Below are 26980 nucleotides of genomic sequence, written 5' to 3' on the forward strand. Positions count from 1 at the left end.
TGTTTTTACTTTTTTAGGCTTCTCAAAATGGCTTCAGCATTTTCTGACACCACAACTAACTCAGACACCTTATCAAGTCAAAGGCAGCTGAAGAAACTGCTGCTGTAGTGCCAATAAACCAAGGCAGCCAAGTGCCTGTAATACCAGCTGTTCAATGGACAAGGGTTGCTCTTCTAGCTGTGAGGAGATCTCCTCAGAATGGAGATGTGTTACCAGCAGCATGTGTAGTCTATCTCCTTGGAGAAGAGAACTTTGGTATTGGACAGTTGCTGGTGCTAGCAGCCCAGGAATGGGGTGTAAATGTGAAACAAACCTGCCAAGGCTGGCTGTGCCAAATCAGCTTTGCACAGAGGTGAGGAACTTGGCTTTGTTCTCCTGCATCTCCACGTCTTTGTTGTCAGCTGGTGCTGCCAGAGCCCTGCCTGGGCTGTCTGGTGGCTTTGGGCTGAGACAGCTGGGGTCATGTGTTGGCAGTGCCTGAAGCGTGGCACAGCCTGCGCAGCCCCCTGGGCTGTTCTGAGTGAGGTCTGGAGTGTCCTGGGTTGTTTCTGCTGAGACACCTGGGTGAGGAGCCAGCATTCTGGGCTGTCCACTTGCTGAACACTCTCTCACTGAGTGGACAAACTCACTCAAGGAGCTTCAGCAGTAGCAATTCCAGTTAATAATCTGGCTAATGAGGAGTTCATGCAGCTTCTCTGCCTGTGTGGCAAGTGGGATCACTGGAGGGGCCAGAGGTGCAGCAGTGGGTCACAGCACCCAGCCCTGCAGTGAAGGTCTCCAGCTGATGGCAGTGGCTGGCAGCTTGGCTCCTTGCCCAAGTGCTGCTGAGGAGTTGCCTCCACAGCCTTCTGCACCCAGAGCTGCTGCTGAGCAGGACCTGACCCCTGAGCCTGTGTGCTGGGGGAGCTGATCTGCTCCAGAACCTCTTGATTGCAGCCTTCTCTCAGATGGTACTTTAGTTCTCCTGCTCCATAGAGCATCTAATTCTGCTGTTACTGCAGACCCCCTCTGTTGGCTCCTCACAGGCTGGTGCTTGTCCACACCACAGATGCTGCACCCTCTGGGAGGTACCAAAATCCCTGCTGCTGGGGGACTGGTGGGAGGGCTGTCCTTGCCAAAGGTGTGGGTCTGCTGCTCTCTGGCAGCCACGGCTATGCCTGGGGAGGAAGCCCCTGGTAGGTCTGTGCCTCTGGATGACAAACCCAGATGAAGGGCTTGTGTGTTGCAATACCAGTTGTGTTTTACTGCTGCTCTTGTGGGAGGGGAAGGAGCAAAACTTGGATTTTTGGGAATGTTTGGCATAATATTTTTTTCTTTTAAACAATTCCACCAAATGAGTGAAGCTGCTGCTCAGAGGGTGTGTGCCAGCACTTGAAATCAGCGTGACAGCCACTGTCTGATTTCAGATTCTTTCCCTCATTTAGTGTTTGTTCCTGGTTCAGAAATGGAAAATTCTCTTTGTGTGTTGGTCTGTTGAGGGAGGAGGGGAGGAAAGCATGCAGGGCTGTATTCCCAGTGGGCAGCTCTAATGATAGCCTGGAGAGGTCCCACGCATGGTGCGCTCAGCTCCTATTTTAGGAGTGTCCACTGCATTTGTGGCTGGGAGCTTTTCTCAAGGGCTGGAGCTGAGAAGGAGAACGTAGCTGTGAGCAAAGTCACTGTAAATGTGTGTGCCAGGGCAGTGCCTGCTTCTCTCCTGCCCAGCCCTGCCTCTGCTCTGCCAGCTGCCAGGGCACTGCCTTGTAGCACCTCTGTTCTCCAGGCAACCAGAGAGCTTCCAGAGTTCCCCATTAGCTGGTGGGGAGTGGTGTCCTCTCCTGTGGAAGAGACCAGAGTGACCTGTGTGCTGTGCTGGAAGGCTCATGCCATGCCCCAGAGCCATGTGCACGGCTGTGTGTGGGGAGAGTGGGTTTGTCCCAGCTAGGTGTCTCCAGCTGAGGAGGCTTGTGTTAGTTTCCCACTCTAAATCTTCTCTTAAGTTCATAGAATCACAGAATGGTTTGAGTTGGAAGGGACCTCAAAGATCATCTTGTTTTAATCCCCTGCCATGGGCAGGGACACCTTCTACTAGCCCAGGTTGACTCAAGGCCTCATCCAGCCTGGCTTTGAACCCCTCCAAGGAGGGAGCATCCACAATCTCCCTGGGCAACTTGTTCCAGTGTCTCATCACCCTCACTGAAAAGAATTTCTTCCTAATCTCCAATGTAAATCTCCCCTCCTTGAGCTTCAATCCATTCCCTCTTGTCCAAGCACTACAAGCCCTTCCTGACTTTTTGCAGACCCCTTCCTCTTACTCAGCAGAGGCACCTGGAATTGGGAGGGAGGTGCTGGGCTTGCTGGCACTGTGTGCTGCTGCTTGTTTTACTTCTTTCTGTGGCCCCAAGGCTAGCCTTCTGGGAAGGTCACTCCAGATGGACTTCTCCAGCAAGCTCCATCCTGTGGCACTGTGTCCACAGCACCTTTAAATGTCCTTTGTTTGGCTTGGGTCAAGTCATTTCCAGAATGTTCCAGTGTAATTATTTCCACATAGAAGTGGGATGTGGTTCAGCAGATGTGTTTTAAATTCAGTTTGTTGGGTTTTGCCCTCTGCTGAGTGTCCCTTGCAGCTGCCTCCTCCTTGTTGAGTGCCCCCAGCAGGGTGTGTGCCAGAGCTCCTGCAGAATGCCACTGAATTCTCTAGATCTGAGTACTTGGAGAGGCCAGATATGACTGGCATTCCTTTGATGGTGCCAGCTCATGGCTTTGTCTTGCTGAATCGGCTCAAGTGGTATCGTTAGCTCCTACTTGGTGGTTGCTCAGTGCTAGCTGCAAGTGAGATTTCTTCCCTTGCAGAGGTTTTGTTGTCTTGATGATTTGGTTATCTCTATAACTGACTCTGTTAAGCTTTTTTTCCTCAACTCCCCCCTTACAGATGATGAACTAAAGCTAAAGATGGTCCACTACGAATGTGTGTGTGAAGGCACGTCCTGCGGGAATAGAGACCGGTGCCATGGCCAGCAGTGCTTTGCTTCCCTGAGCATTAATGACGGTGCCAAGGTCTACCAGAAAGGCTGCTTCCAAGTCTATGAACAAGGGAAGATGACCTGCAAAACACCTCCCTCTCCTGACCAGGCAGTGGAGTGCTGCCAGGGCTACCTGTGCAACATGAACATCACTGCCCGGCTGCCTTCTTCTAAAGGTGGGAGCTTCCCTGGTCAAGAGGGAATTTACAGACAGAAGAAAGGTTCAGCTTTCTTCTGCTTGGGGTGGGAGTGGGATGGTAAGAGTTTAAACCAGAGCAGCAGGACTTTCATAGCATCATGGAATTGTTTTGGTTGGAGAAGACCTCCAAGATCGAGTTCAACCGTTAACGTAATACCACCATGGCTGTTAAACCATGGCCCACAGTGCCATGGCCACAGGTTTCTTGAACACCTCCAGGGATGGGGACTCCACCACCTCCCTGGGCAGCCTGTTCCAGTGCCTGACCACTCTTGCAGGAAAGAAATTGTTCCTAATCTCCAAGCTAAACTGCCCCTGGTGCAATTTCAGGCCATTTGGTCTTCTCCTATCACCTGGTAGTAGGGAGAAGAGACCAACCCCCATCTCACTTTCCTGCTTTGTTCCCTCTCCTGGGGCTCACTGGCAGTCATCTGATGCCCACAATTTGGATGGTCTGTGGTGCTGGGTGGCTGGTAGGGGGCAGGGTTAGGGAGTTACTGCCTGGGCTGTACTGCACTCACAGGTGAGGTTTGGGGGCTGTTGTGAGGTGATTCTGACAGCTCTGCAGGGCGTTGCTGTGGTGGCATCTGCTGTGTCAGTGCATGCTCATAGCTGTGGCTCTTGCAGCCTGGGTGGCTACCAAGTCAAGTGTAGGTGTCAGTGCTGTTGGTGTCAAACACTTCCTCTGGGAATCTGCACATTTATTTTTGTCTTTCCCTTTTGTTTGCTTCCTCCCCTCTCCTTTCCCAGGCCAAACCTTCCAAGGAGATGTTGCAGGTTACAGCATGGAAACACTAATCATTGTGATCCTGGCTCCCGTGATCGTGCTGGTGGTGTTCTCTGCAGTGGCTGTGCTGATCATCCGCAGGATACGGAAGAACCACATGGAGAGGCTCAACTCCAGGGATGCAGAGTATGGCACAATCGAGGGGCTGATTGCATCCAACGTTGGGGACAGCACCTTGGCAGTAAGTGATGGGAACCTTGGTGTCAGCCTCCTTCACCTCCAGACTCCCACCTCGTGCCCTCCAGATGTGGTCCAGTTAATGACAAGACCCTTTGCTGGCACTTGAGGGCTTCTGGGGTGACATTCCAGTGTTCACAAGCCCATAGTTTTCATGAAATGTAACTACTTTCTGTGGGGAAAAAAAATCCTAATGTCCAGTCTAAACCTAACCTGTTGCAGTTTGAGGCTGTTCCCTCTTGTTCTGTTGCTAATTACCTGTGAGAGGAAACCAGCAGCAAGCTCTCTACAACATCCTTTCAGGTAGTCACAGAGAGTGATGAGGTTTCCCCTTAGCTTCCTCTTCTTCAGACTAACCATCCTCAGCTACCTGAGTCACTCTTTATCAGTTTTATTCTCCAGGCCCTTCCCCAGCTTTTGTTGCCCTCCTCTGCACTGGCTGCAGCTCCTCCACATCTCTCCTGTGTTGAGGTGCCCAAAACTGGACATGATACTCAAGGTGTGGCCTCACCAGTGCCAAGTACAGGGGGGACAATCACCACCTTACTGCTGGACACAGCATTTCTAATACAAGCCAGGATGCCACTGCCTTTCTTGGCTGCCAAAAGAGAGCTTTTGCAGGCATGGCTCCTTTGAGCTGGAGAAGCTCTGTGAGATGTAGTCAGGCTGCTGATGTTCCCAGAAATGATGTCTGAAGAGCAAATCAGGGAATGCCTGGTTGTTGAGGAGCCCAAAGGGATAGGAAGGGTGTGAAAGTGTCTGAAAGGCAGCCTGAAAGGTCAGAAAAGATGTGGTGCTAGGAGAAGGAAAGAGAGATATTTATAACTTCTACAAACTTCAAACCTGACTGCCATGATCTTGGTAGAAGGGCTCTAGGACGAGTAGGAAATGAGTGACATTTTGTTGACAGAAGAGTGACAGGAATTGTAAGAGATGAGAGCTGCTTACTCAAAACTGAGCTTTTAGAGTATGTTCTTGTTCACACAGTCTCTGGAAAACAAAACAATGTGGGGAAGTGTTCTTCCTTTTTCAAGACTTCATGTATCTCACCCTTTCACTGGAGGTGAGAAAGAAGTGTTCCCAGCAGCTTTCCCTGCTTTATCAGAGCTGCACCTTCAGAGGCAGCCTGAGTGTTTGCTTCTGAAACCAGTGCAAAGAGAAGTTTTCTCCTCCTTGCATTGCAAAGATAAAATCTTTTCAACAACATGAAGAGGTTGGACAACATTTTCCATGTTGGTGCTTTCCCACCATTCATGCAGTGCAGGATTGAAAAGTGCCTGAAGGAAAATGACCCAAACCAGAAATATTTCTAATAATATGCTACATGGCCTGGGTAATTTCTTTCTGGGGGTTGGATAGTTTCTCTCTGTAGGAAAAAGGGACATTTCTTTAAGTGAGGAATAACCTTTGCTATCTTCCTTAGAAGGTGCTGGTTACCACCAGATTGGGTAGCAGTTTTGACTATGTCTAAAAAAATACCCTAGGAAATGTCTGCACCTCCTCAGCTGAAAGTTGGTGTCTGCTTTGCAAGTGCAACTGTGAGAATTTAGTAAAGGATCTGTGGGACCACTCAAAATGGAACTATTCTGGGGAGCTGGAAGCTATTTCTTGGCTCCCTCTGTTTTGAGGCAGAGACATTTCTGTAAAATCACAGAACTGTCAGGGTTGGAAGGTACCTCAAGGATCATCCAGTTCCAACCCCCCTGCCACGGATAGGGACATTTTTTTACTAGTTGAGGATGCCCAGAGCCACATCCAGCCTGGCCTTAAAAACTTCCAGGGATGAGGCTTCCACCACCTCTTTGGGCAACCTGTTCCAGCGTCTCACCACCCTCATGAGGAAGAATTTCTTCCTGATGTGAGTAAGTGCCAAGAGACTCATATGGAGAATCTTCCCATTCCCAAGGTGTTATGCTCTGACAAGGAAGTTTTCAGGGTTTGAGATGGCCAATAAGGGTCACAACAGCAGCAGGGAAGGTCTTTCTTTAAGGAAGAAATGGTTAAATCTGTGTAATCAGACTCCTGGGCAGCTGGATCCCCCACTGTGCATTTTTGAAGCATCCTATGTGAGCAGGGAGTAAACCAGAGCCAGGTGGAGGAGCCTGGTTCTCTTACTGGGGTGGCACACAACATGGTGAGGGGTAAGGAGAGGATGGGGAGAACCCAGTTGTTCACCTTCCACTGTACAGGAGCAGGGGTAGGGTCAAAACTGTCAGGAAAGAGCAAGGATAAAGATAAGGAAGGTGGATCTTAACACAGTAGTCAGTGAGCCATCAGAACCCTGTGCCCAGTGGTTTTTCTGGATGCTGCAGGGCTGTGCACGCCCAGAGCAACAGCATGAGAAGGCTGGGTGGTGTTTAGGCCATTAAGTGAAATAAATAATCAGAAATAGCCAACTAAGGGAGTCCTTGAGCAGCATGTGCTTGGAGACTGGGAGAGCATTAGAGGAAAGGATCAGGTATGTTAAAGGTTTCCTATGTTGATTTCTGATTCACTCCCCTCTAGTATCCCAATTTCCCAATGCCCCTGTACACTTTCCCATGTCTGATATTTCTCTGCTTCCAGGACCCCCCCACATCACTCCTCTTGTAAGAGCCTAATAAAGGGCGTTGCCCTTGGGTAGAGTCAGAGGCATGATTCCCATCTGGAGGGACCTGAGAGTGCCCATTTGGGTACCAGGATTTTGGCTTTTCACTGCCAGCTTCCTGGGAAAGATAGTGATGGAAATTGGTCCCTCCTGCTTGGAGCTCCAAATCTCCAGGCACTTCAGGATCAATCTGGTACAAACTGCAGCAACTTTCTCCTGCTGCCCTGCTCTGTTGCTTCAGCTTGGCCACGTGTAACCAGTGGACTTGGTAAACTTTAATGCCTTTGGCTGTCTCTAATTAGCCCCCAAGGCTGGATTCTGTGTTACTGGTTTAAACCAGCTAGTTTGGATATGTTCACCATGAGCTGGGCACGTGTGCATCTGGTGATTTGTCTTTAAGCACTGACTGCCAGCTTTTTATCAGCTCTTCTCTCTTATCAGTGCGAGGCCGTTTCCATGCCGTTCACAAACCTTTTGCACTTCAGGTCGTTTATTGTTACTTGGAAATGGTGATAAAACCTGAGAGAATAGATCCAAATTATTTTTAAAGGAAGCAGGAGAAGTTGCTAACTGCACAAGGCTTGGTCTGATGGAGCTGGTTGGTTCTGGGCTGTCAGAGCCTCTCAGCTTCTCATGACAGTGCCTCTGGAGAGCTGGTGAAGTGAAAAACCCTTGCTGGTTCCTTGCTTCTAAATGTTCAGTTAAACAGTCAGTCTTTTAAATTCCAGGGTTTTCTTCTCCTTTGTGTTTTAAATCCTAGGTTTGCTACACATCCAGTTTGCATTTAGGATTAGTCTCCATAGTGTAGCAAATGCTTCAAGCCCTCCTTAATCTTCCCAATGGGGAGTGGAAAGAGCTGTGGCCTCCTCAAATCTTGTTTTTACAGTTGCTGCAGATAAGTTTGTTTGTGTTGTGGTTTTTTTTTTTTCCCCTCTGATACAAGCAGGAAGGAAAATGAGGTCTGTTTGTATTAAAAAGCAAAATAACAGTCTCCTGCCATTCCCAGATTGTCTTTTGCTTGAGCACTCATTAAAAAATTGTTAGGAGAAATGAGATTTCATTGGATCTGGTTAAAGCCCAGAAGTGCAGTTTGCTGGAAATGCTAGAAAGTCAATTGTTGTTGTTGTTGTTATTATTATTATGCCTTTTTTTATTATTATTCTCTTGTCCTTTGTAAGGGAAGTAAAAGTCCAGTAATAGAATTGTAAATGCTTTGAGCTGGCAGAGAAGCCCTACCAGAAAAGTAGCTGGGTATTAGCTCTTGACAAGGCTAATGGGCTTCTAACTTTCAATTAGTCTCACTCATGGCTTGATAAAACTTTACAGTTTGAAGTCTGGTTTCCATGCACTAAAATACCAGAAACTGATAAAAGTGACTCATTATGGAAACTTCTTTCTGCATCTCAACAATGTATATGGTGTAGGTGATACAGGGAATGCTCCTGGCTCCTGCTTTGCAGTGTTATCTGTGGTGGTTGGGAAACTGTCCAAGCACAGGGATGATGCCAAAGGTGTAGCTCCTCCATCAGTCTCTCCTGGGCATGGGATGTGCTTTGCAGTGGCAAAACCTTGTGAAGGATGTTCTCTGCCCATCTGTGTGGTGGTGGCAAGACAGTATCACCAGATCCCTTCAGCTGTCAGTGAGCTCTAACTCCCCCTGCCCTGCAAAGTGGTGAACCTGTGTGTGCTCAGGGGATGAATGCACTTCTCACAGGGTGTGAACTTCTGCTCTTGCTTTTGAACAGGACTTACTGGACCATTCCTGCACGTCTGGCAGTGGTTCTGGACTTCCCTTCTTGGTGCAGAGAACGGTGGCTCGCCAGATCACACTGGTGGAGTGTGTAGGTTGGTATCATTCTCCTTCACATCTGGTGCCAAGCCTTGGAAGCAGTGCAGAGGGAAGGCTTCACAACTCCCATCCCATCAACAGGGTTTCCTCAGTTCCTCATATAATCTGTGAAATCTTTCAGGCTTCAGCTTATTGAACATATTTGGGTTTGGAAAGTGGAGTGAAAATAATCCCTTTCACATCTTTGCAATAAAAAGGAACAAATATTATCTGAAGCCTAAGCTTCAGTCAGGCAGTGTTAGAAAAGGCAAAGCAGACTCCTTTGGGTACTTTGTAAGCCAAATAAACACAGCTTTTTTGAAAAACAAGCTCAGTGTGAAGCTCAAAACTGTCGAACTGTGAAGCAAGCATTTGTTTATTAAGTGGGGTTCAATTGGAAAGCTGTAGGGTTAGTGCAGGATCATCTGGATTGGAGATCTGGAGCTGAAGCATCAAGCACAATGGCATTTGAAAAACCCAGAACACACCTCCTGTGACTTTGTGCCATTCAAATGAGGACACAAGTGGTCTGTAGCTCACTGCTCTGCTCTCCTGCTTTGGGACCATGCAGGCATGATGTACTCCTGCTGCTTTTCTCCTTGGAGACAATCTCTCTAGTAATTCTTTCCAAAAAACTCTTCTGGGCCTTTTTTTTTTTTTTAACAGGAGTTCAGTGTTAATTTGAAGCTCCATTCAATTTCTCTTCAGCATCTATACATTATTAATTGGGTAATGTTAAATTGGAGTGTAGTCAGTTTAGGGAACATTTAGGTCAAAGACACCCTGAGGCAGTGATGTTGAGCTAAGGTGCTGTGCTGGAGAGGTGAGGAAGGGGTGAAAATGTGGGAAAAAGACTGTTTGAGATGGTTTTAACTACTGCTGCAGCCATTGGCACTCAGAAGTGACACCTTTGTGTAAGTCAGAAGTTTGAACTCTGCAGGGCATCAAATCAAACCCAGCTAAGACAGAGCAATCTGTAGGGCCTGGGCCTACATTTTCCCAGCGTGTTTTGCTTGTGGTTCTTATTGAGGAGGCACAAATGTTGACACTGACATATGAAGTCCTCTGCTGCTCTGCAGTGGCTCTTCCTCAGAAGCTGCAGAAGATGAGGTGCATGAGGATTTTGCCTGTGGAACAGAGGCATCTCTCTTGTGCATGTCTATAAGCCTGGAATTTTACCTGCTTCCAGGCTGGCTCAGCTGGCACTCTCCAGAGGCCCTGCATGCTGGGCTGGAGAGCAAAGAATGCTTGTGCAGGAAGGTTCTTCTGGATGCCAGCATTAGGATTAGGGTTGGGTGTTTTCTTCCTTTGGTTATCCCTGCTGCTGACCCACATGTGCCTCTAAAGAGCACAGTCTGGGGATTTGTAGTTGTCACACCTTGCACAAAGCACCAGGCTGTTGGATTTGGGCTGTGATGAAAATGGCAAGGAAGAGAACTTGCCCAGTGTGCCATGTCCAGGATGTTGCTTTGCTCCTGGGTACCTGATCATTTCGTACTTTCATGCTCAGCTATTTGGGTAAAAAGCTTAGCATGCAGACAGTGTGTCCTGATCTCCTCAGGCCAGGGCTGGGGTTTGAGGTGTCTAGCTGTGCTGTTTCTGCAAGGACTGATGGTGTTACAGGGATGTAAAGGCTGCATCCCCAGCATTGCCTGTCCCTCCTGTCCTCCTAACTGTAGAATCTGCGGGTCTGATTGTGTGGTAGACACTGACCTTGCAGTGTGCTGCCTAAGCTGCAGAAGGAGTTTCAGTGCTGGTAGGCGAGTTCTGATCCCTGCTTGGTACAAACCCTTTGGACACAACCAGCATTCCAGAAGGAGGGATCCCTGCTCTCAGAGCTTGCTGTTGAAACCAATAGGAGAAATTAAGGGACAGTAGAGCACAGCATGACTGTGAAGTGTTGGAAAGCATGTGCAGAGGTGATCAGACTACACCAGTGTGATGGCTGGGCCATGACTGCTGGATTTCCAGCCTGTTAGCTGATCCTGGCCTTCTGCCCTCTGAAGACTGTTGGCTGACAACTTTTCCTGTGTTTTTCTCCCCCCACCAGGAAAGGGCCGTTATGGAGAAGTTTGGAGGGGTCAGTGGCAAGGAGAAAATGTTGCTGTGAAGATCTTCTCTTCAAGGGATGAGAAATCCTGGTTCAGGGAGACTGAGTTGTACAACACTGTACTGCTGCGGCACGAAAACATCCTAGGTAAGCAGGACACCTGTGTGGGTGTCTCCTAGTGGGGCTTGGTGTAAAGGTGAGTTAATGGAGCAGCTCACATTGACCAGGATCTTGCAGTCTGAGGGTTAAGGTCTTGTGTTTGTGATAAAACAGCTGAAGGGAAGTTTTAAAAGGAAGCCTTACCCGGAAGGTGCTGAAACTTGAGTGTCCACTGGAGAAAGCGTGGTAGCAACCATGAATGGTTGTCCTCCTACAAGGTTCTGGCAAGAAGCAGTCAACCAGATTAATGGGGTGTGGGCAGCAGGGTGTGCAGAGGAGACAGGAGGTGCCACAGCCCCAGGTGCTGAGAGTTCAGCCTTGCAGCTCTAGTGGCAGTGCAGCCACAAGGCACAGTGTGAGGTGGAGAATGTCTGATGGATCTGTTCCCTTACAGCTTCAGTTTGCCTGGGGGGAATAAAGGGAGAGGAAGTGGGGAGGAATTTCTAGTAGATTTAAATATTTGAATTCTTTTTCTTGTGCCAGAGCCAAGTGCAGTGCCAGTCCATTACTTTCTTCTCTGCTCAGGGTCATACTAAGCCCCTGTGCTGTTTGGGTTCAAGTGTGGTTGCCCCTTTGTGATGTATCTCATTTCCCTGTAAATATGAAAGAGTGCTGATTTTGAATCTTCCACATCCCCTGTACCTTGTGTGTTCCCTCCCTGAGAGCCTGGAAAATTGCTTTTTGTGTTCTGTGCCGTGGCTGAAGTTTAAGCAGCCCTTTTGATTCCTGGCAGACGTGACCTTCTCTCCCTGGTGTGCCACCTTGACAAATCAAAGCAGCAGCCTGTTTTCTGATTGCTGACTTTCCTTCACTGCAATCTGTCTGTCTTGAAGCAGTTCTGCTTGGGCTCCTTAGTCTTGTTTCCTGTCAGAGAATGTCCCTGGGCACTGCAGCTCACCCTGCTCGCCGTTTGTCTAATGTTTCCTGAAGCTGTTGCTTTGTTACTATAAAAACCATTCTGTGGCCTCCTGAAATAGGAGTTATTGAACTTCCCTTCCCCAGAGAGCAAGCAGCTTGGCTGGAATTGCATTAGACCTTCCCCATGTTCCTCTGGCTGCCTGGAGTCTTTCTTGATAACTGTCAGCTTTGCTGGCTATCAGAGAGAGGTTTGTAGATGTGCTGTTAAACAGCCTCACAGCTTCCAGAAGTGTCACGTTGTGCAGGAATCTGACTTCAGGAGAGAAAGCAGTTGGGTGTTCTCCCTGGCAAATGTCCTCTCTGGGCTTTTCACAAGCAGGATTCATTCCTCTCACTTGGAAAGGAAAACTTTTGTTGCTTCCCAGCTAAAGCTGTTGGGGACAAGAGTGTGCTGCTACGTGATGACTTCTGAGGTAACAGGAAGGGAGCTGCTCCCGAATTTTGGGCTCAATTTTAAGACTTTTTTGGTTTTTTTGTTTTGTTTAATCATAGAATGGTTGATGGAAAGGACCTCAAAGATCATAGAATGGCTTAGGCTGGAAGGAACCTTAGAGATCATCTACTCCAACCTCCTGGCCATGGCAGGAATGCCTCACAGCTAGACTCAGCTGCTCAAGGTCTCAATCAACTGGCCTTGAGCACCCCCAGGGGGAGGAAGCATCCACAACCTCCTTGGGCAACCTATTCCAGAGTCCTACCACCTTCGTACTGAAGAACTTCTTCCTAAGATCCAGCCAAATCCTACTTTCCCTCATCCTAAAACCATTCTCCCTTGTCCTCTCTCTAGACTCCCTTATGGAAAGTCCCTTTCCAGCCTTCTGTAGGATCCCTTCAGGAATTGGAAGGCAGCTCTAAGGTCCCCCTGGAGTCTTCTCTAGGCTGAACTGCAGCTCCCTCAGCCTGTTCTCATAGCAGAGATGTTCCAGCCCTTGGATCATCTTTGTGGCCCTCCTCTGGACTCGATCCAACAGCTGTCCTCCTTATGATGGGGACACCAGAACTGGATGCAGTATTCGAGGTGGGGTTCTTGTAAGAGCAGTGTAAAAGGGAAGAATCCTCTCTTGACCCTCTGACAAGCTTTTGGCAGGTCAAGGTTGGTTGTTGAAGGTGCTCTGATAGCATGGTGGGCCTCAGCTTTTCTTGTTCTGCTGACATCATGCACATGGGATAGCACTGCACAGAGGTGTGCAGAACCTCACTGCATCCAGAAATAAGCATGGGAAGGTCAGTCAGCACTGTAAGATGAAGGGAACCTAAAGCTGAGTTTATTAAGGAGCTACTGAAGTGAAGAGCAGTTGGGGCTTCTTCTGCCACCTCCCAGGGTGGTGGTAGAAGTCCCATCTCTGGAAGGTTTTTGCAGCCAGGCTGGATGTGGTTCTGAGCAACCTGCTCTAGTGTGAGGTATCCCTGCCCATGGCAGGGGGGCTGGAACTATATGATCCTTGAGGTCCCTTCCAACCCTAACAAACTGATTCTATGAAACACCAGAAACACCTGCAGTGTGTCCTCAAGGCAGCAAGTGGAAAGGTTTAATTAACCAGAGCTGCAAACTGCAGGAGAGGCCTAGCAGCAGTGATTCTTGGAGAAGTCTTGAAAGAGCTCTTGTCACTTCATTTTGTCCTTTCTCCTTTCTCTTTCCTCCCTCCCCAGGTTTCATTGCATCTGATATGACTTCCAGGAACTCCAGCACCCAGCTGTGGTTGATCACCCACTACCACGAGATGGGTTCCCTGTATGACTACCTGCAGCTCACCACCCTGGACACGGTCAGCTGCCTGCGCATCGTGCTGTCCATCGCCAGTGGGCTGGCACATTTGCACATCGAGATCTTCGGCACCCAGGGCAAGCCTGCCATCTCCCACCGCGACCTCAAGAGCAAGAACATCCTGGTGAAGAAGAACGGCCAGTGCTGCATAGCAGATCTGGGTGAGTTGGCTTCCCTGGGCCATCCCGAGGGCCTTCCTGCACAAGTCCCAAGCACAAATCCAGGCTGGACAGGGAATGGCTGGGAAGCAGCCCTGAGGAGAGGGACTTGGGGGTGCTGGTGGATAAGCTCCTCAACATGAGCTGTCAGTGTGCACTTGCAGCCCAGAAAGCCAACCAGAGCCTGGGCTGCAGCAGGAGAAGTGTGGCCAGCAGGGCCAGGGAGGTGATTCTCCCCCTCTGCTCAGCTCTGGTGAGACCCCACCTGGAGTACTGCATCCAGTTCTGGAGCTCCTGTTACAGGAGGGATATGGACATGCTGGAGCGTGTCCAGAGAAGGGACATGAGGATGAGCAGAGGGCTGGAGCTCCTCTTCTGTGAGGACAGACTGAGAGAGTTGGGGTTGTTCAGTCTGGAGAAGAGAAGGCTCTGAGGTGACCTTCTTGTGGCCTTCCAGTATCTGCGGGGGGCTACAAGAAAGCTGGGGAGGGACTTTTTAGGCTGTCAGGTAGTGATAGGACTAAGGGGAATGGAATGAAGCTGGAAGCCGGGAGATTCAGGCTGGATGTGAGGAAGAAGTTCTGCCCCATGAGAGTGGTGAGAGCCTGGAATGGGTTGTCCAGGGAGGTGGCTGAGGCCCCATCCCTGGAGGTGTTTAAGGCCAGGCTGGATGAGGCTCTGGCCAGCCTGCTGTAGTGTGAGGTGTCCCTGCCCATGGCAGGGGGTTGGAACTGGCTGATCCTTGTGGTCCCTTCCAACCCTGACTGATTCTAGGATTCTAAGTCACGTCCCCTGGGTAGCTCCAGCCCCGAGAGCCTTTCGGTAACCCTGACCCCCCTCCTTCCCGCGCGGGATGCTGCCCTGAGTGCTGACGGCGGCCACTAGATGGCGCTCCGAGCCCACAAATGTCGCTCCGCTGCGGCAGAGCCGGAGCCGCCGCCGTGTTCGGGAGCAGTTCTGACCTCCCGGACTTTTTCTTCCGTTTTCCTTGTTGAATTCCCTTCACGGATCACAAAAGGCAGCAGCTATTAGGCTTCAGCTCCTTTCTGAACCACTAAAGGTCCTTCCACTAACAGGCGCTCTGCAGTCACTGTCCCAGGCTCCCTAGGTCCATCCAGCACAAGGCTTCTGCTGGATAATTCATTGAGCCCCAGACTGGGTTCTCCATGACCAGTTGGTTGTGGACTTGAAGCTGGTAGGATGCTGAGGAACAGTTGCAGCAGTGTGGCTTGTTTGCACCTCGAGGGCATGTCTGGCCAGGTTGTGTTCCTGTTTTCTCTGAAGACAAGGGAGAAAATAGCAGTAAAATGATACCACTGGGGGAGTCATTAGCTAGACAAAAGCTATGAGGAGATGGAGACCTGACTTTCCTTTTTTCTCTTCATAATTTTGCTTGTGGGACATGAGAGAGATGGGGAAAATGTGAAAGCCATACACTTGGCCCTATCTAAATGTGCAGATGGAATAGCAAGTTGAAACCAGAGCAGTGAGTTGAAAATAGAGAGCTTCAGAGACTGGCTTTTAAGTCAATTTGTACCTCACATTGAGGAGGGGCAGCATGAGCTGACATTGACATCACACTAGTAAAGTGACATCTACTGCTTGATCCAGAGGCTTCAGGTACTTGATGTTTCCTGAGAGAGCACAGCTGTGAACCTTTTTCAGTTATTTCTTGTGCAGGTAAAATAGCTGTTCTTTAAAGAGTGAAACCCTCAGGTGTGTGTCTGACATCTTTGTTCCTTACCTGTAAAGGAGTCACAAAGAGCTTGTTGCTTCTGGCGTCTATTCCTGCCATGTTTTCTCCATAGCTTTGTCTTTTACCTCCTCTGGCCTCCTTTAATTCCAACACATGCACCATGCAGGAGAAATGCCACTAAGAGCAGATGGGATCATTCTTAACAGCTGTCTAGAGCTGAGGTGGGCTTGGCTTCTCATGGCCATAGCAGGTTCTGGACCTGCACTGTATTCATTAAGAATAGGCTTCAGCTCTGATAGCAGAGAGCAATAAAGTCACTTTGGCTGTTTCAGGTACCTTCTGGGCAAGCAGCAGTGTGTTGGTCAAGCCCAGGGGGTGGGTGTGTTGGTCAAGCCCAGGGGGTGGGTGTTGATCTTGCTGCAGTCTGTCAGCCCTGTGGAAAAGTTCTGCCCTTCTGAAGCACTTCAAGTGTGTGGTGCTAGGTCTTCCTTGAGTAGCTTTATAGGAGAGCAGAGCAATGCTTATCTCAAGAGAAGAAAAGCACACACTGCTCTTCCTCCCTCCTGCCCCTTAGCCCTCCAATACAGGGTGGTGAGTGTCCCTCTGAGAGCAGGAAGGGTGCAGAGACTGCCACAAGAGGTGGCTTCTCTGAGTGCTTGTCTCCCCTTCAGTTAAGTGTGGACTGAGACCTCCTGGGTGAGGAGAAGCTGGAGCAGTGCAGCGTCTGCTTCCCAGCCTTCATGTGGAGACAGCCCCTGGTTACACCAACACAGTCCCCTGGCTATTGCAACACTGGGGGCTTCTGGGCTGGGGGGGACACTGATGTGCAACCTTTGACCTGCTGCTCTGTTGACTCTGTCCTACCCACTTTGGATGGCTAGAGTCTTGCCACTGCTGCTACAGAGCTCCCCAAAGCCTTGATGCCTTCAGAGTCTGGCAGGGAGTTTGTTTCCTAACCTTGGTTTGTTTAAATCACAGAATCGCACAGAATCAACCAGGTTGGAAGAGACCTCCAAGAACATCAAGTCCAATCTATCACCCAACCCTAACTAATCAACCAGACCATGGCACGAAGTGCCTCATCCAGTCTCTTCTTAAAGAAAACACCTCCAGGGATGCTGACCCTACCACCTCCCTGGGCAATCTCTTTGTCTGTGAAGAATTTTTTTCTAAGGTCAAGCCTAAACTTCCCCCTGCACAGCTTGAGACTGTGTCCTCTTGTTCTCGTGCTGGTTGCCTGGGAGAAGAGACCAAGCCCCACCTGGCTACAACCACTCTTCAGGTAGTTGTAGGCAGCAATGAGGTCTCCCCTGAGCCTTCTCTTTTCCAGGCTAAACACCCCCAGCCTCTCCTCATAGGGGAGAACCCTGTGTAAGTTAATCTGAACAAATGAATGAATGCATACAGATGTCAATATCTGTCCTCCCTGTGTGTATGTGGCAGAACACACTTCACCTGGAGGGCAGCCTTTGCAGTTCCTCTTCTCAGCAGTCATGGGGTCAGGAGGTGGTACCCTTCTAGAGGTGCCACCAAGACTTTTTTCCCTTAGCAGCCTGAAATTGCTTGAAGTGCATCTCAGTTGCAGGCAAGTGGTTTCCAGATGGTTGCTGTGTTGAAGAACAGCCTTTTGTTTTGGAAGGGAAGGAAGTTCATGATCTGGTGATAGGTCAGGTTTTCTGTGGGACTGAATTCAAAAGCTTTTGAAGTCTCCTGTCCAGTGAACTCATTGGTGTGTGTTGTCCTAGGCCAGACTGGTTGGGGAAAGGAGGGAGAGTTTGTGTCATCGTCTTGACTGCTTGGTTCTGTCGTCCTCCTCTGGCTGTTCAATTTGCAATCCCCTCTTGTTTACTGTGGCAAAAGGAAGGCTCTGTGTGTTTCCAAATCTACAGTCATTTAGTCCCTCACATAATGTTCTTTGCTTAAATGTTTAGTAATTAGGACAAACCAGGTAGAGTGGTTTGGAGGGACTGATTTTAGCTCAGCTGCAGGATGTTTATTCTCCAAGCCGCTGCGAACGCGCTGGGGTTTATTTCCCAGCTGTGTTTGCTACCCTGGCTCTGTCTATCCTCCAGTGTGGTGGTTTGGGGTTGTTTTTTTTTGTCCTTCTCCCTTCCCCACAGCTCGGATGTATCCACCTACCCCCAACTTCTATAAATACATTTGAATGCTGCATGAAATTGTTTTCTTCTGAGCAGCAGATGCTTGGCCTTCTGCGCGTACGTGCCTGGAGCGCTGCTGACATCCAGTGGCTGCAAAACACTTAATGGCCACGTTTTGCAACAGGGCAATAACTGTGCTTAATGGTGATCCCTGAGGAGATAATTGGCCTCAGGCTGTGGGCACAGGGGGCTGTTTCTCAGAGCTTATTTGGAGCTGACCCAGTTGGTCTTTGGACAGTTGGACTTCTCAGCTCCTTCTTGGTGAACTCTCTGAAGGGTGTCTCTGCTCGCTGTCATTTTGAAGGTGTGCTGCCATGGTTTGAAAGGGGACTAAGAGTGGCTGTGTTCTGTCCTCCAGGCCTTGCAGTGATGCACTCCCAAAGCACCAACCAGCTGGATGTGGGGAACAATCCCCGTGTGGGCACCAAGCGCTACATGGCTCCGGAGGTCCTGGATGAGACCATCCAGGCAGACTGCTTCGACTCCTACAAAAGGGTGGACATCTGGGCCTTTGGGCTGGTCCTCTGGGAGGTGGCCAGGCGTATGGTTAGCAATGGTGAGTAGCAGGGACTCCTCCACTTGTTTCAGAAGGGCTTCATCCACTGGGAGTTCACAGCAATGCATCTGCCACCCACCGAGGTACATGGGGGATGCACCCTGAAATACTGCACCTCCAGAGTGGTTTGGTTGGTTCCTGGTGCTTTGCCTGTGCTGAAGATGTTGATGTGTTGGGCACAGTGGCCAAATAGTGTCACTTCTGCTCAGAGGGTCACCTGCTGCCTTCTGAATTGTGATGAGAAGTGATTTTTCCCAAACAGCGCAGGTCAAATGTCAGACCATAAAGTCTTTCCACATGTCATCACCCCACAGTGAATGCTTTTAGGTGGCTGTTCTGCATGACACAATCCAGCAGCAGGAGAACAGGTAGTGAGTGAAGGAGTGATCAGAATTCAGGGCTGCTTTTGCTTTACCCAGTGAAGTGCACCCACTGAGCAGGACTCCTCCAAAGTAGCCAGGAAGTGTTGAGCTGTGGGTGGGCTGAGGGGCTGGGGTCTCCCTGTGCTCAGGGCAACGTGTGGCAGGTCTGTGCCAGTGCTGGGAGCTGTGGTGGGACAGAGGTGGCAGGGGCTTGCTGGCAGTGGCACAGGCCATGTGGAGCCAGGCTGTTCCTGTGGGTGCAGGACCTGGGGCTGTGGTGGATCAGAGCTCTCCAGAGTCACTCTGTTGGAGGAAAGGTCAGAGCCACTTCATCTTGCAGCTATTACTACATGTCTGATCTGAAGCAGCCAGAGTGTACTCTACGCCTTGGGAAGGCCATGTGGAAATGGGGAGCTGGAGCCAGACTCTCCTTTCCAGTGGTAAAGTTCATCTGTGAGATCTGCTGACCCTGTCAGAGCTGTGATGTAGCTCTGAAGTCTGCCTTTGGCTCTTACAAAGCCACTGTTCCATCTGAAATGGAGATCCCAGGCAGTGTGCACGCAGCAGAGGAGGTCTGTGGGGTTTGTGTCCTTGAGCTCTCACAGGAACCTTTATCCTTCTGTGCTCTGGACGAAGCAGGAGTGTGAAGACAAGAGCACATCCAGGGCTGTTCTGGCTCCTTGACACTTGTAAAGGACTGTGCTCTGTGGAGGGTGAGGTCTGTCCCAGCCGTGAAACACCAACTCTTGTTTGTGCCTCCCCAGGTATTGTGGAAGACTACAAGCCACCGTTTTATGACTTGGTGCCCAACGACCCCAGTTTTGAAGACATGAGGAAAGTGGTCTGTGTCGATCAGCAGAGGCCCAACATTCCCAACAGATGGTTCTCAGACCCTGTAAGTGGCTGTCCTGTGAGCTGACCTCCCTTCTTTTGGGGTGAATTGTGGGAGTTATTTCAGTGGTCACTAGGAATTGAAATCTCAGTGGTCCTGAGGAGCTCAGTAGCATAGCCCAGAGGTGTGCTGGCATGGACCTTCGTGTTTGAGCAGGGAGAAAACACAGTGAGCAGGCTCATGGCTGTGAAGTCTGAGCTGTTCACAGATTAGCCCTTTAGGAGCAGGATTTGTTATTTAATGACAGCTATTTTAAAGCTCTTCTTCCTATGTTGTTGTTCCACTTCCAAGGGGGAGTTTCTTTAAGGGGCACCTAGCCTGTGCAGGACTTTCTGTGGCTCCCAAGTATGCAGATGGAAAGCTGAGTCTTGGTTTCTCTAGCCCACAGGATAAAGGCTGTTGTTGCTCTTGAAATGCTGGTGCTGAAATTTATGTTTTTCATCAGAACCCGCCTGGCCTCTCCAGGTTGTCCAGCTCTTCTGTTCCTTTTTGCTGAGCTGTGGGAGTTGGTTTTACAAAGGGCTTATAGTGACAGGGTGAGGGGGAATGGATTGAAGCTCAAGGAGGGGAGATTTACATTGGAGATTAGGAAGAAATTCTTTCCAGTGAGGGTGGTGAGACACTGGAACAGGTTGCCCAGGGAGGCTGTGGATGCCCCCTCCCTGGAGATGTTCAAGGACAGGTTGGATGAGGCCTTGAGCAACCTGGTCTAGTGGGAGATGTCCCTGGCCATGGCAGGGGGTTGGAACTAGGTGATTTTTAAGATCCCTTCCAACCCAAATCTTTCTGTGAATCTGAATCTCTGTGGGCTGGCCACGGCCAGTGAGGACAAGAGGCCTTATCTGTAGGGTTTGGGTTGTAAAGCCAGGAGCTGTGCTGCCACACACACCAGCCAGCTGTGAATCCAGCTGTTCAAAGCTGCTCTGGGTGTGGTGAAGTCTCAGCCAGAAGATCTGTACCTTCTCTGGCTGCCCTCACTGCTCTTACTGGGGTCAGCTTCACTGAAAAGAGACTCAGTGGGGTGTTTCCTTCATTAGAAGAAGACTCCAAACTCTGTTGTTTAAGCTCAGGCCAGCTCATGGCTGCATTCAGCCCCATTGTCCCTCTCTTCTCTGGGTGAACCTCGTTACCCTCCTGGGGGCTTCTCCATGCTTGGAAGCTGGCTGAGAGCGAGCAGTGACCTCTAAAGGATCTGCAGATTGAGCATTAGTGAGAGAAGCAAATCTTTCTGTCTTGGTGCAGTGCTGTGGTGGGCTGTGCTGCCTGCACTGACAGGTGTTGTGTGTGTTTGTCCCCAGACACTGACGTCCCTTGCCAAGCTGATGAAGGAATGCTGGTACCAGAACCCCTCGGCGCGCCTCACAGCCCTGCGAATCAAAAAGACTTTGACCAAAATTGACAATTCCTTAGATAAACTGAAGGCTGACTGCTGACCTTCTCCTGGTGGTGCTCTCCCGCTAGGAAGGCATCTGTCTGGCTCCGAAGCAGCCTGGCTGGACAGTTTCTGTGGTGGTTCCCCACGGGGGCTGCTTGGAGGGGACAGAAGTTCTCACCCAGCCACCACCCGCCCTGGGGGCCAGCAGAACCCAAGGGACCTTGCAGAGTGGCTGCCAGGGGCATTTCACCAAGGGACAAGCTACAAGGACTCAGCTGGATGGACTGTTGCAAAGGTAGTGGCCTGAAGGAAGACAGAGAAATCCTAAAACAAGATCAGGGCATTAAATGATGGCTTTGAACAGCTTTCTTTGGTTTTTTTTTTTTTCCCCCCCCTCTTTGTTTTGTTTGGGTTTTTGGTTAATTCTCCTCACCGCTCCGGGGGAGGTGGGGTGGGGAGGGAGGGGTGGGCAAAGAGGTGGGGAGGGGAGTGGTGGATTTTAATCAGCAATATTGCCTGTGCTTCTCTTCTTTTATTGCACTAGGAATTCTTTGCATTCCTGACTTTGCACTGTCACTGTTAATTTGGATGACAAGACTTGCCAAACCCACCTCGATTTGGCTGTGTCCTGCCTTGATCTATGCCTGAGTTGGTAGGGGTTTGGGGGAGCTGCAAACTGTTACCTGTCAGATATCTTCTGGGGTTTTGTTTTTGTTTTGTTTTAAGAAGCCTTCTACACATGTACTGATGTTTACAAACAATGCTGAACATTAGGAACTTCTCCTTGATACAAAAACAAAACAAACCCAAACCCTGCCAATTTATTTATTACATAGTGCACTCACCAGTTGTTTTTCCTTTTTTTTAAAAAAAAAACTGTTAAAAAAAAAAAGTGCATAAAGTTTTAAAGCTTATTTTTATGTGGCCTCTTTTTTTTTTTTCCCTGATTCCTTCCCTAGATGTTTGGTTGTTTTTTTTTTTTTTTTATGACACAGTATAATAACCTGAGACAAGATTTGTTTTTCTGTATTCTTATCTTACAACTCAGTCACTTTTTTTTGTGGTTTTTCTTTTTGTTTGTTTGTTTTTAAGTGCTTCACATTGTGTAGCTGTGTGGTCCTTGTAACCTGTTCTCAGTTGGAATACAGAAAGGTATCTATAGCCATTACCCACACCGTGTCACCTCTGCTGCCTCACCAGGCCTGGACAGGAAAGCAGTGGAGGCAGGAATGAGAGTTTTAGGTCATGAATGCTGGGGGGTGAGGGGGGAAGGAGGGGGAAATAAATGCATTTTATCTCTTCTAAGCTATATAATATGCATTTAAACTCTGCCATAAAAAAAAATAACTATTTTGTTTTAATCTACTTTTTCTATTTAGTAGTTATTTGTATAAATTAAATAGAATGTTTTCAAGTCAAACCAAAGAGTGGCTTAGTTCTGTTCCTGCTGGTGACCAAGAGGGCTGGAGCACCTCTGCTACAAGGGCAGGCTGAAATTGTTCAGCCTGGAGAAGAGAAGGCTCCAGAGACACCTTAGAGCTGCATTTCAATATCAGAAAGGGAGCAACAGGAAGGCTGGGGAGGGGCTATTTATAAGGGTCATTGGTGACAGGACGAGGGGCAGTGGTTTGAAACTGGAGCAGGGTAGATTTAGGTTGGACCTTAAGAGGAAGCTCTTCACAGTGAGGATGGTGAAACATGGAACAGGTTGCCCAGGCATGTGGTTGAGGCCTCATTCCTGGAGACATTCAAGATCTGACTTGCTGTGCTCCTGGGCAGCCTGATCGAGTTGGAGGTGTCCCTGCTGACTGCAGGGGGGTTGGACAAAATGACTTCTGAGGGCCCCTTCCAACCTGGTGCAATCTCTGTGTTAATGCCTCTGTAGGCATCCTACAGGAGAGGAAAGCAGCTCCAGGTGTGTCCTGGGTGGAACACCAAGCTCCTGAGGCTGTTGGCAGTTGCTTGGCTGGGGGTGGTGCTCAGAATAGCAGATCCAGAATAGCACAGCAGGGAACTGGTGGACTCTCCTTGGACATGACAGCCTGTCCTTGCAGACATCCTAGAGCCCAGCTGCAGAGGGAGGTACTGGGAATCCATTGGGACTCTCAGAACAGCTCTCTCTGCCATACTTCTCATACTGTCACCTCTGTTATGGCAAGTGGAAGAATCACTGGGCAGTGCCATGCCCTCTCCTCCTTGGAGAAGATCTCCTTTACTTGTGGGCACCATCCTCTGGGTGATCCAGGGCTTGGACAGTCACCAACCACTCAGATGCCCTTCTGCTCTGGCCAGCCTGATCTAGTGTGAGGTGTCCCTGCCCATGGCAGGGGGGTTGGAACTGGATGATCCTTGTGGTCCCTTCCAACCCTGACTGATTCTAGGATTCTCTGGGTTAAAGCATTTCCCTGAGGCTCCCCTCTGTGCTTTGAGTTCAGCAGACCCTGCCCTCCTGTTTGCCCCTGATTTTTCCTTCTCAGCCCCACTCTGCCTTGTCCCACTCTGGCCAAGCAGGAAGCCTTTCTGTCTCTCCATTTCTGGTGTAGGAGCCAGGTTTGTGGAGTAGGTGCTGCATGGGGATGAGGTCCTGCAGCTCTGCAGAGCAGACTGGGTTGACCCCAGTAGCTGGGTCTCTTAATTGTACTAATTATGGACCTGAGCAGATCCAGTACTGGCAAAAACACAGGAAAAGCAGGGTCTAGTCAGGTTTTAGTGTTTTCAGTAGGAAATGAGAGGCTCAGCTGCCTGACTGCATCCCAGTTTGCTTTGAACTGGTGTGTGCTAGATGCTGAGCTGTTCAGTAACCACAGGCCAGCAGGGACAGCATTTGAGTCATGAGGCAGGGGAGGGGAGGTGGCTTTACAGGTGGGCAGGTCAGAGTCCAGGGTGACATTTCAGTGTGCACTGAGTTCAGGGTGGCTGGCCAGGTTTTGGTCCACTACAGGTTTGTGTCACATCTCCAGAGTTTCCCAGTAGGGGTATTGGAGGAGGGAACAATCTTGTGATGGCTAGTGACAGTCCTGCCCCTGGTGGCTGAGTGTTTGGTGCCTTTCTCAAACAGACTGAGTCACAACATCTTACCAGGTGTTAAAGAAGGCCATGTTGCATTACTAGATCCACCCATGTGCAGTGCTGTGTGAAGAGGAGCAGCAGGGCTTGGGGGTGGAAGCAGCCTCGTGTACCCTGCAGGGGTTTCCTCTGCTGTCTCAAGAGCTCTGAGGTTCTGCCAGGGCTGGGATCTGGGAACCATTGGCCTCCTCCAGGTCTGACAGGTTTGTCTGAGGAACTTCAGCACGAGTTAAAGCTGGAGTCTTGGCTCTCCCTCTCTACAGAGCATAAAACCCATAAACCAGCCCATTAATGTCCTTTGTTAGGTGATGGAGATGATCCAAGCTGAGTAGAAAAAACTACCCACTGCTGGCACTCCTGGGCACCCACGATGAGCCAGGCAAGATAGTTTCCACCAGTGCTGCTCCTAGGAACTTCCTCTTGGATCTCAAAGCATCCAGGGATTACTTTAAACAAAACTCATGTTCATGCCCTGCTAATAAAGTGGTTTTGGTCCAGGCTTTGAACCTAGTTGAAATCATAGAATCCTAAAATAGTTTTAGTTGGAAAAGACTTCTAAGATCATTGAGTCCAATCATTAAATGATTGGACCATGAAATGTTATTTTTTTTTTTTAATTAGGTGACTATTTGGCAAGCTTGAGTCAAGAAAATTGAGTGGAAAATAAGTAGCAATTTGTAGCAGTTTCTTGTCCCTGGTCTTGGGGATTAGCCATTCAGCACTGTGCTTTGCTCCAGCAGGAGCAGCAGTGCTGTGACCAGTGCTTGAGGGAGCTGGAGGGTGTGCAGCTGGGAGCAGAGAGGGGAAAGCTCAGTGGGGGATCTCCTGTGGCCTGTGCTATTTAACCTCCTTTCCAAGTGCCTGGGCAGTCAGAGGAGCCAAAGCGTTGCTGCCTTTCCCCTCAAGCTGTCCAGGCCTGGCATCCTGGGCATCAGGAGAGTTCCCATGGGATGTGGGTCAGGGCAATCCCAAGCACTGATATAGGCTGGGCAGGGACTGGCTTGAGAGCAGCCCTGAAGTAAAGGACTTGGGGGTGCTGGTGGATGAGAAGCTCAACAGGAGCCAGCAGTGAGCACTTGCAGCCCAGAAAGCCAACCAGAGCCTGGGCTGCAGCAAGAGAAGTGTGGCCAGCAGGGCCAGGGAGGTGATTCTCCCCCTCTGCTCAGCTCTGGTGAGACCCCACCTGGAGTACTGTGTCCAGTCCTGGAGCCCCTGTTACAAAAAGGATCTGGAGGTGCTGGAACATGTCCAGAGAAGGGCCATGAGGATGAGCAGAGGGCTGGAGCTCCTCTCATATGGAGGCAGACTGAAAGAGTTGGGGTTGTTCAGTCTGGAGAAGAGAAGGCTCCCAGGAGACCTTCTTGTGGCCTTCTAGTGTCTGAAGAGGGCTACAAGAAAGCTGGGGAGGGCCTTTTGAGGGTGTCAGGTGGTGACAGGATTTGGGGGAATAGAACAAAACTAGAAATGGGTAGATTCAGATTGGATGTTAGGAAGAAGTTTTTCACCATGAGGGTGGTGAGACACTGGCACAGGTTGCCCAGGGAGGTGGTGGCAACCTCATCCCTGGAGGTGTTTAAGGCCAGGCTGGATGTGGCTGTGAGCAACCTACTGTGGTGTGAGGTGTCCTTGCCCATGGCAGGAGGGTTGGAAGTGGATGATCCCTGAGGTCCCTTCCAACCCTAACAATTCTATGATTCCATGTGTGTGCAGGTAACACCCACACCCCTCCCTTGTTCCTCCAGTGCCCCCTAAAATCTAATCTCCTAAAGAGATTTGCCATGCTTGTGGATAATCTGCTGTTTGAGGTGTTGCTGCATTTCTCACTCCGGAGATGGCCCAGGGAGCTCCATTGCTGGGGCTGGATTGTTCCTGTGTCTTGTGGGTTTGACTGCACACCAGCATGGAGCTGGGCTGCTGTGCTTCCAGCAGTGCCTAGCCACAGAGCAGAGCCCAGCACAAGGAGCCCCAGCAAGTAAATGCCATGGTGCAGCAGTGGCACTGCCTGTGGTTCATCTGTCCTCTGGGTAGGTCTGACCACCTGCCAGTTACAGGAGAAGGCAGGCAGGAACCAGAGCTACTTGGGATTTCTGGGGGAGGGGTTGTCAGGTTTTGTTTGGATTTCTCTTTTCCTTCTGCAGAAGGTTTATTTGTGACTGGTTAGGAACATCTTGCACTTTGACAGGGGTCCTGGGAACAGCCATCTAAAGCAGCCTGAAGCCAGTGAGTGGTGAGTGTTGCTGTAGTGAAGGCTCTGAAGGCTGCCTCCCACTTTGTCAAACTCTGTGGGTTTCCTGTGCTGGAATTGCTCATGAAAAATCCATCTCAACCCTTCCAGAATCTTTATTTACCTGGATTAAGCTGTTCTGGAAGGAAGGGACAAGAAGGAATTCTCTTCCTTGCTGGGCAAAAAGATCAGCCTTGGCCTTGTGGTTGGCATTGGAGAAGGGAAGCAAAGATGGTCCTGCTGCTGCTCCTGTGATGGAGAGAGAAGCTCAGTCCTTCTCAAGCACAGATCCTTTGTTCATTTTAAAGCCCCATCCCAGGTCAGGTTGTCTGGGGCTCTGAGCAACCTGCTCTAGTTGCAGCTGTCCCTGCTGACTGCAGGGGGGTTGGACTAGGTGGCTTTGAAAGGTCCCTTCCCACCCAAACTAGCCTGGGATCCTATGATTTGTGTGGGGAAAGTGCTTTATGAAATGCAGAGCCAGATGTGCAGGGACAGAAGCTCTCACCTGGGAGAAGCACATTTGCTTTGTCCCCACTTAGAAGCATGGTGAAGTTTTCTCCCTTCCAGGGCCTGAACCAAGCAGCTCTGCCAAGACAGGAGCCACAGCTCATGCCCAGGGAGAGCAGAGCTGTGCACAGCTTAGGGCTGCCTCAGCCTGTCGTGGTGGGAGAGAGGCTCTGGTGCTCATGGAGGAGAAGCTGGGCCCTTCTCTGGGGGAAGTGCAGTTCCTCACTGTTTATGGACTCTGCCACAGAGGATCTGGAGGTAAAGTAAGCATCTTCCAGGGGGTCTTGGACATCTGCTCACTTTGTCAACCTGCCCTGTAGCAGACAAGGGTGCTCAGAGGTCCAGAAATGTGGTCATCTTGGCTGTGGTGTTCTGTACCACAGCACCTCACACCTAGTGTGAGGTGTCCCTGCCCATGGCAGGGGGGTTGGAACTAGATGATCCTTGTGGTCCCTTCCAACCCTGACTGATTCTATGAAAGTGCCTGCCAGTGATCAGGCTTGGCAGGTGGTT

At 49.9% G+C, this 26980-nt stretch overlaps 1 protein-coding gene across 1 annotated transcript; it reads left to right on the forward strand.

Annotated features, from left to right (window-relative positions):
• The first annotated feature begins 1153 nt into the window (after positions 1-1153).
• Positions 1154-21005, forward strand: ACVR1 (activin A receptor type 1). Its single transcript, XM_054381264.1, has 9 exons — positions 1154-1175; positions 2912-3178; positions 3952-4169; positions 8498-8597; positions 10631-10777; positions 13358-13633; positions 17844-18041; positions 19168-19298; positions 20594-21005. The coding sequence occupies exons 1-9, from the start codon at positions 1154-1156 to the stop codon at positions 20726-20728; spliced, it is 1494 nt and encodes a 497-aa protein (XP_054237239.1). The 3' UTR covers positions 20729-21005.
• The last annotated feature ends 5975 nt before the right edge of the window (positions 21006-26980 follow it).

This window comes from Indicator indicator, chromosome 5, assembly GCF_027791375.1.
Source record: "Indicator indicator isolate 239-I01 chromosome 5, UM_Iind_1.1, whole genome shotgun sequence".
Lineage (NCBI taxonomy): Eukaryota > Metazoa > Chordata > Aves > Piciformes > Indicatoridae > Indicator > Indicator indicator.

What these genes read in the sequence shown, in the direction of transcription:
- ACVR1 (XM_054381264.1), top strand. Translation starts at nt 1,154, where the DNA reads ATGCCTGGGGAGGAAGCCCCTG. An exon ending in GCCTGGGGAGGAAGCCCCTG is followed by an intron (nt 1,176 to 2,911) that starts GTAGGTCTGTGC and finishes CCCCCCTTACAG; the next exon opens with ATGATGAACTAAAGCTAAAG. An exon ending in GTGCTGCATAGCAGATCTGG is followed by an intron (nt 13,634 to 17,843) that starts GTGAGTTGGCTT and finishes TCTGTCCTCCAG; the next exon opens with GCCTTGCAGTGATGCACTCC.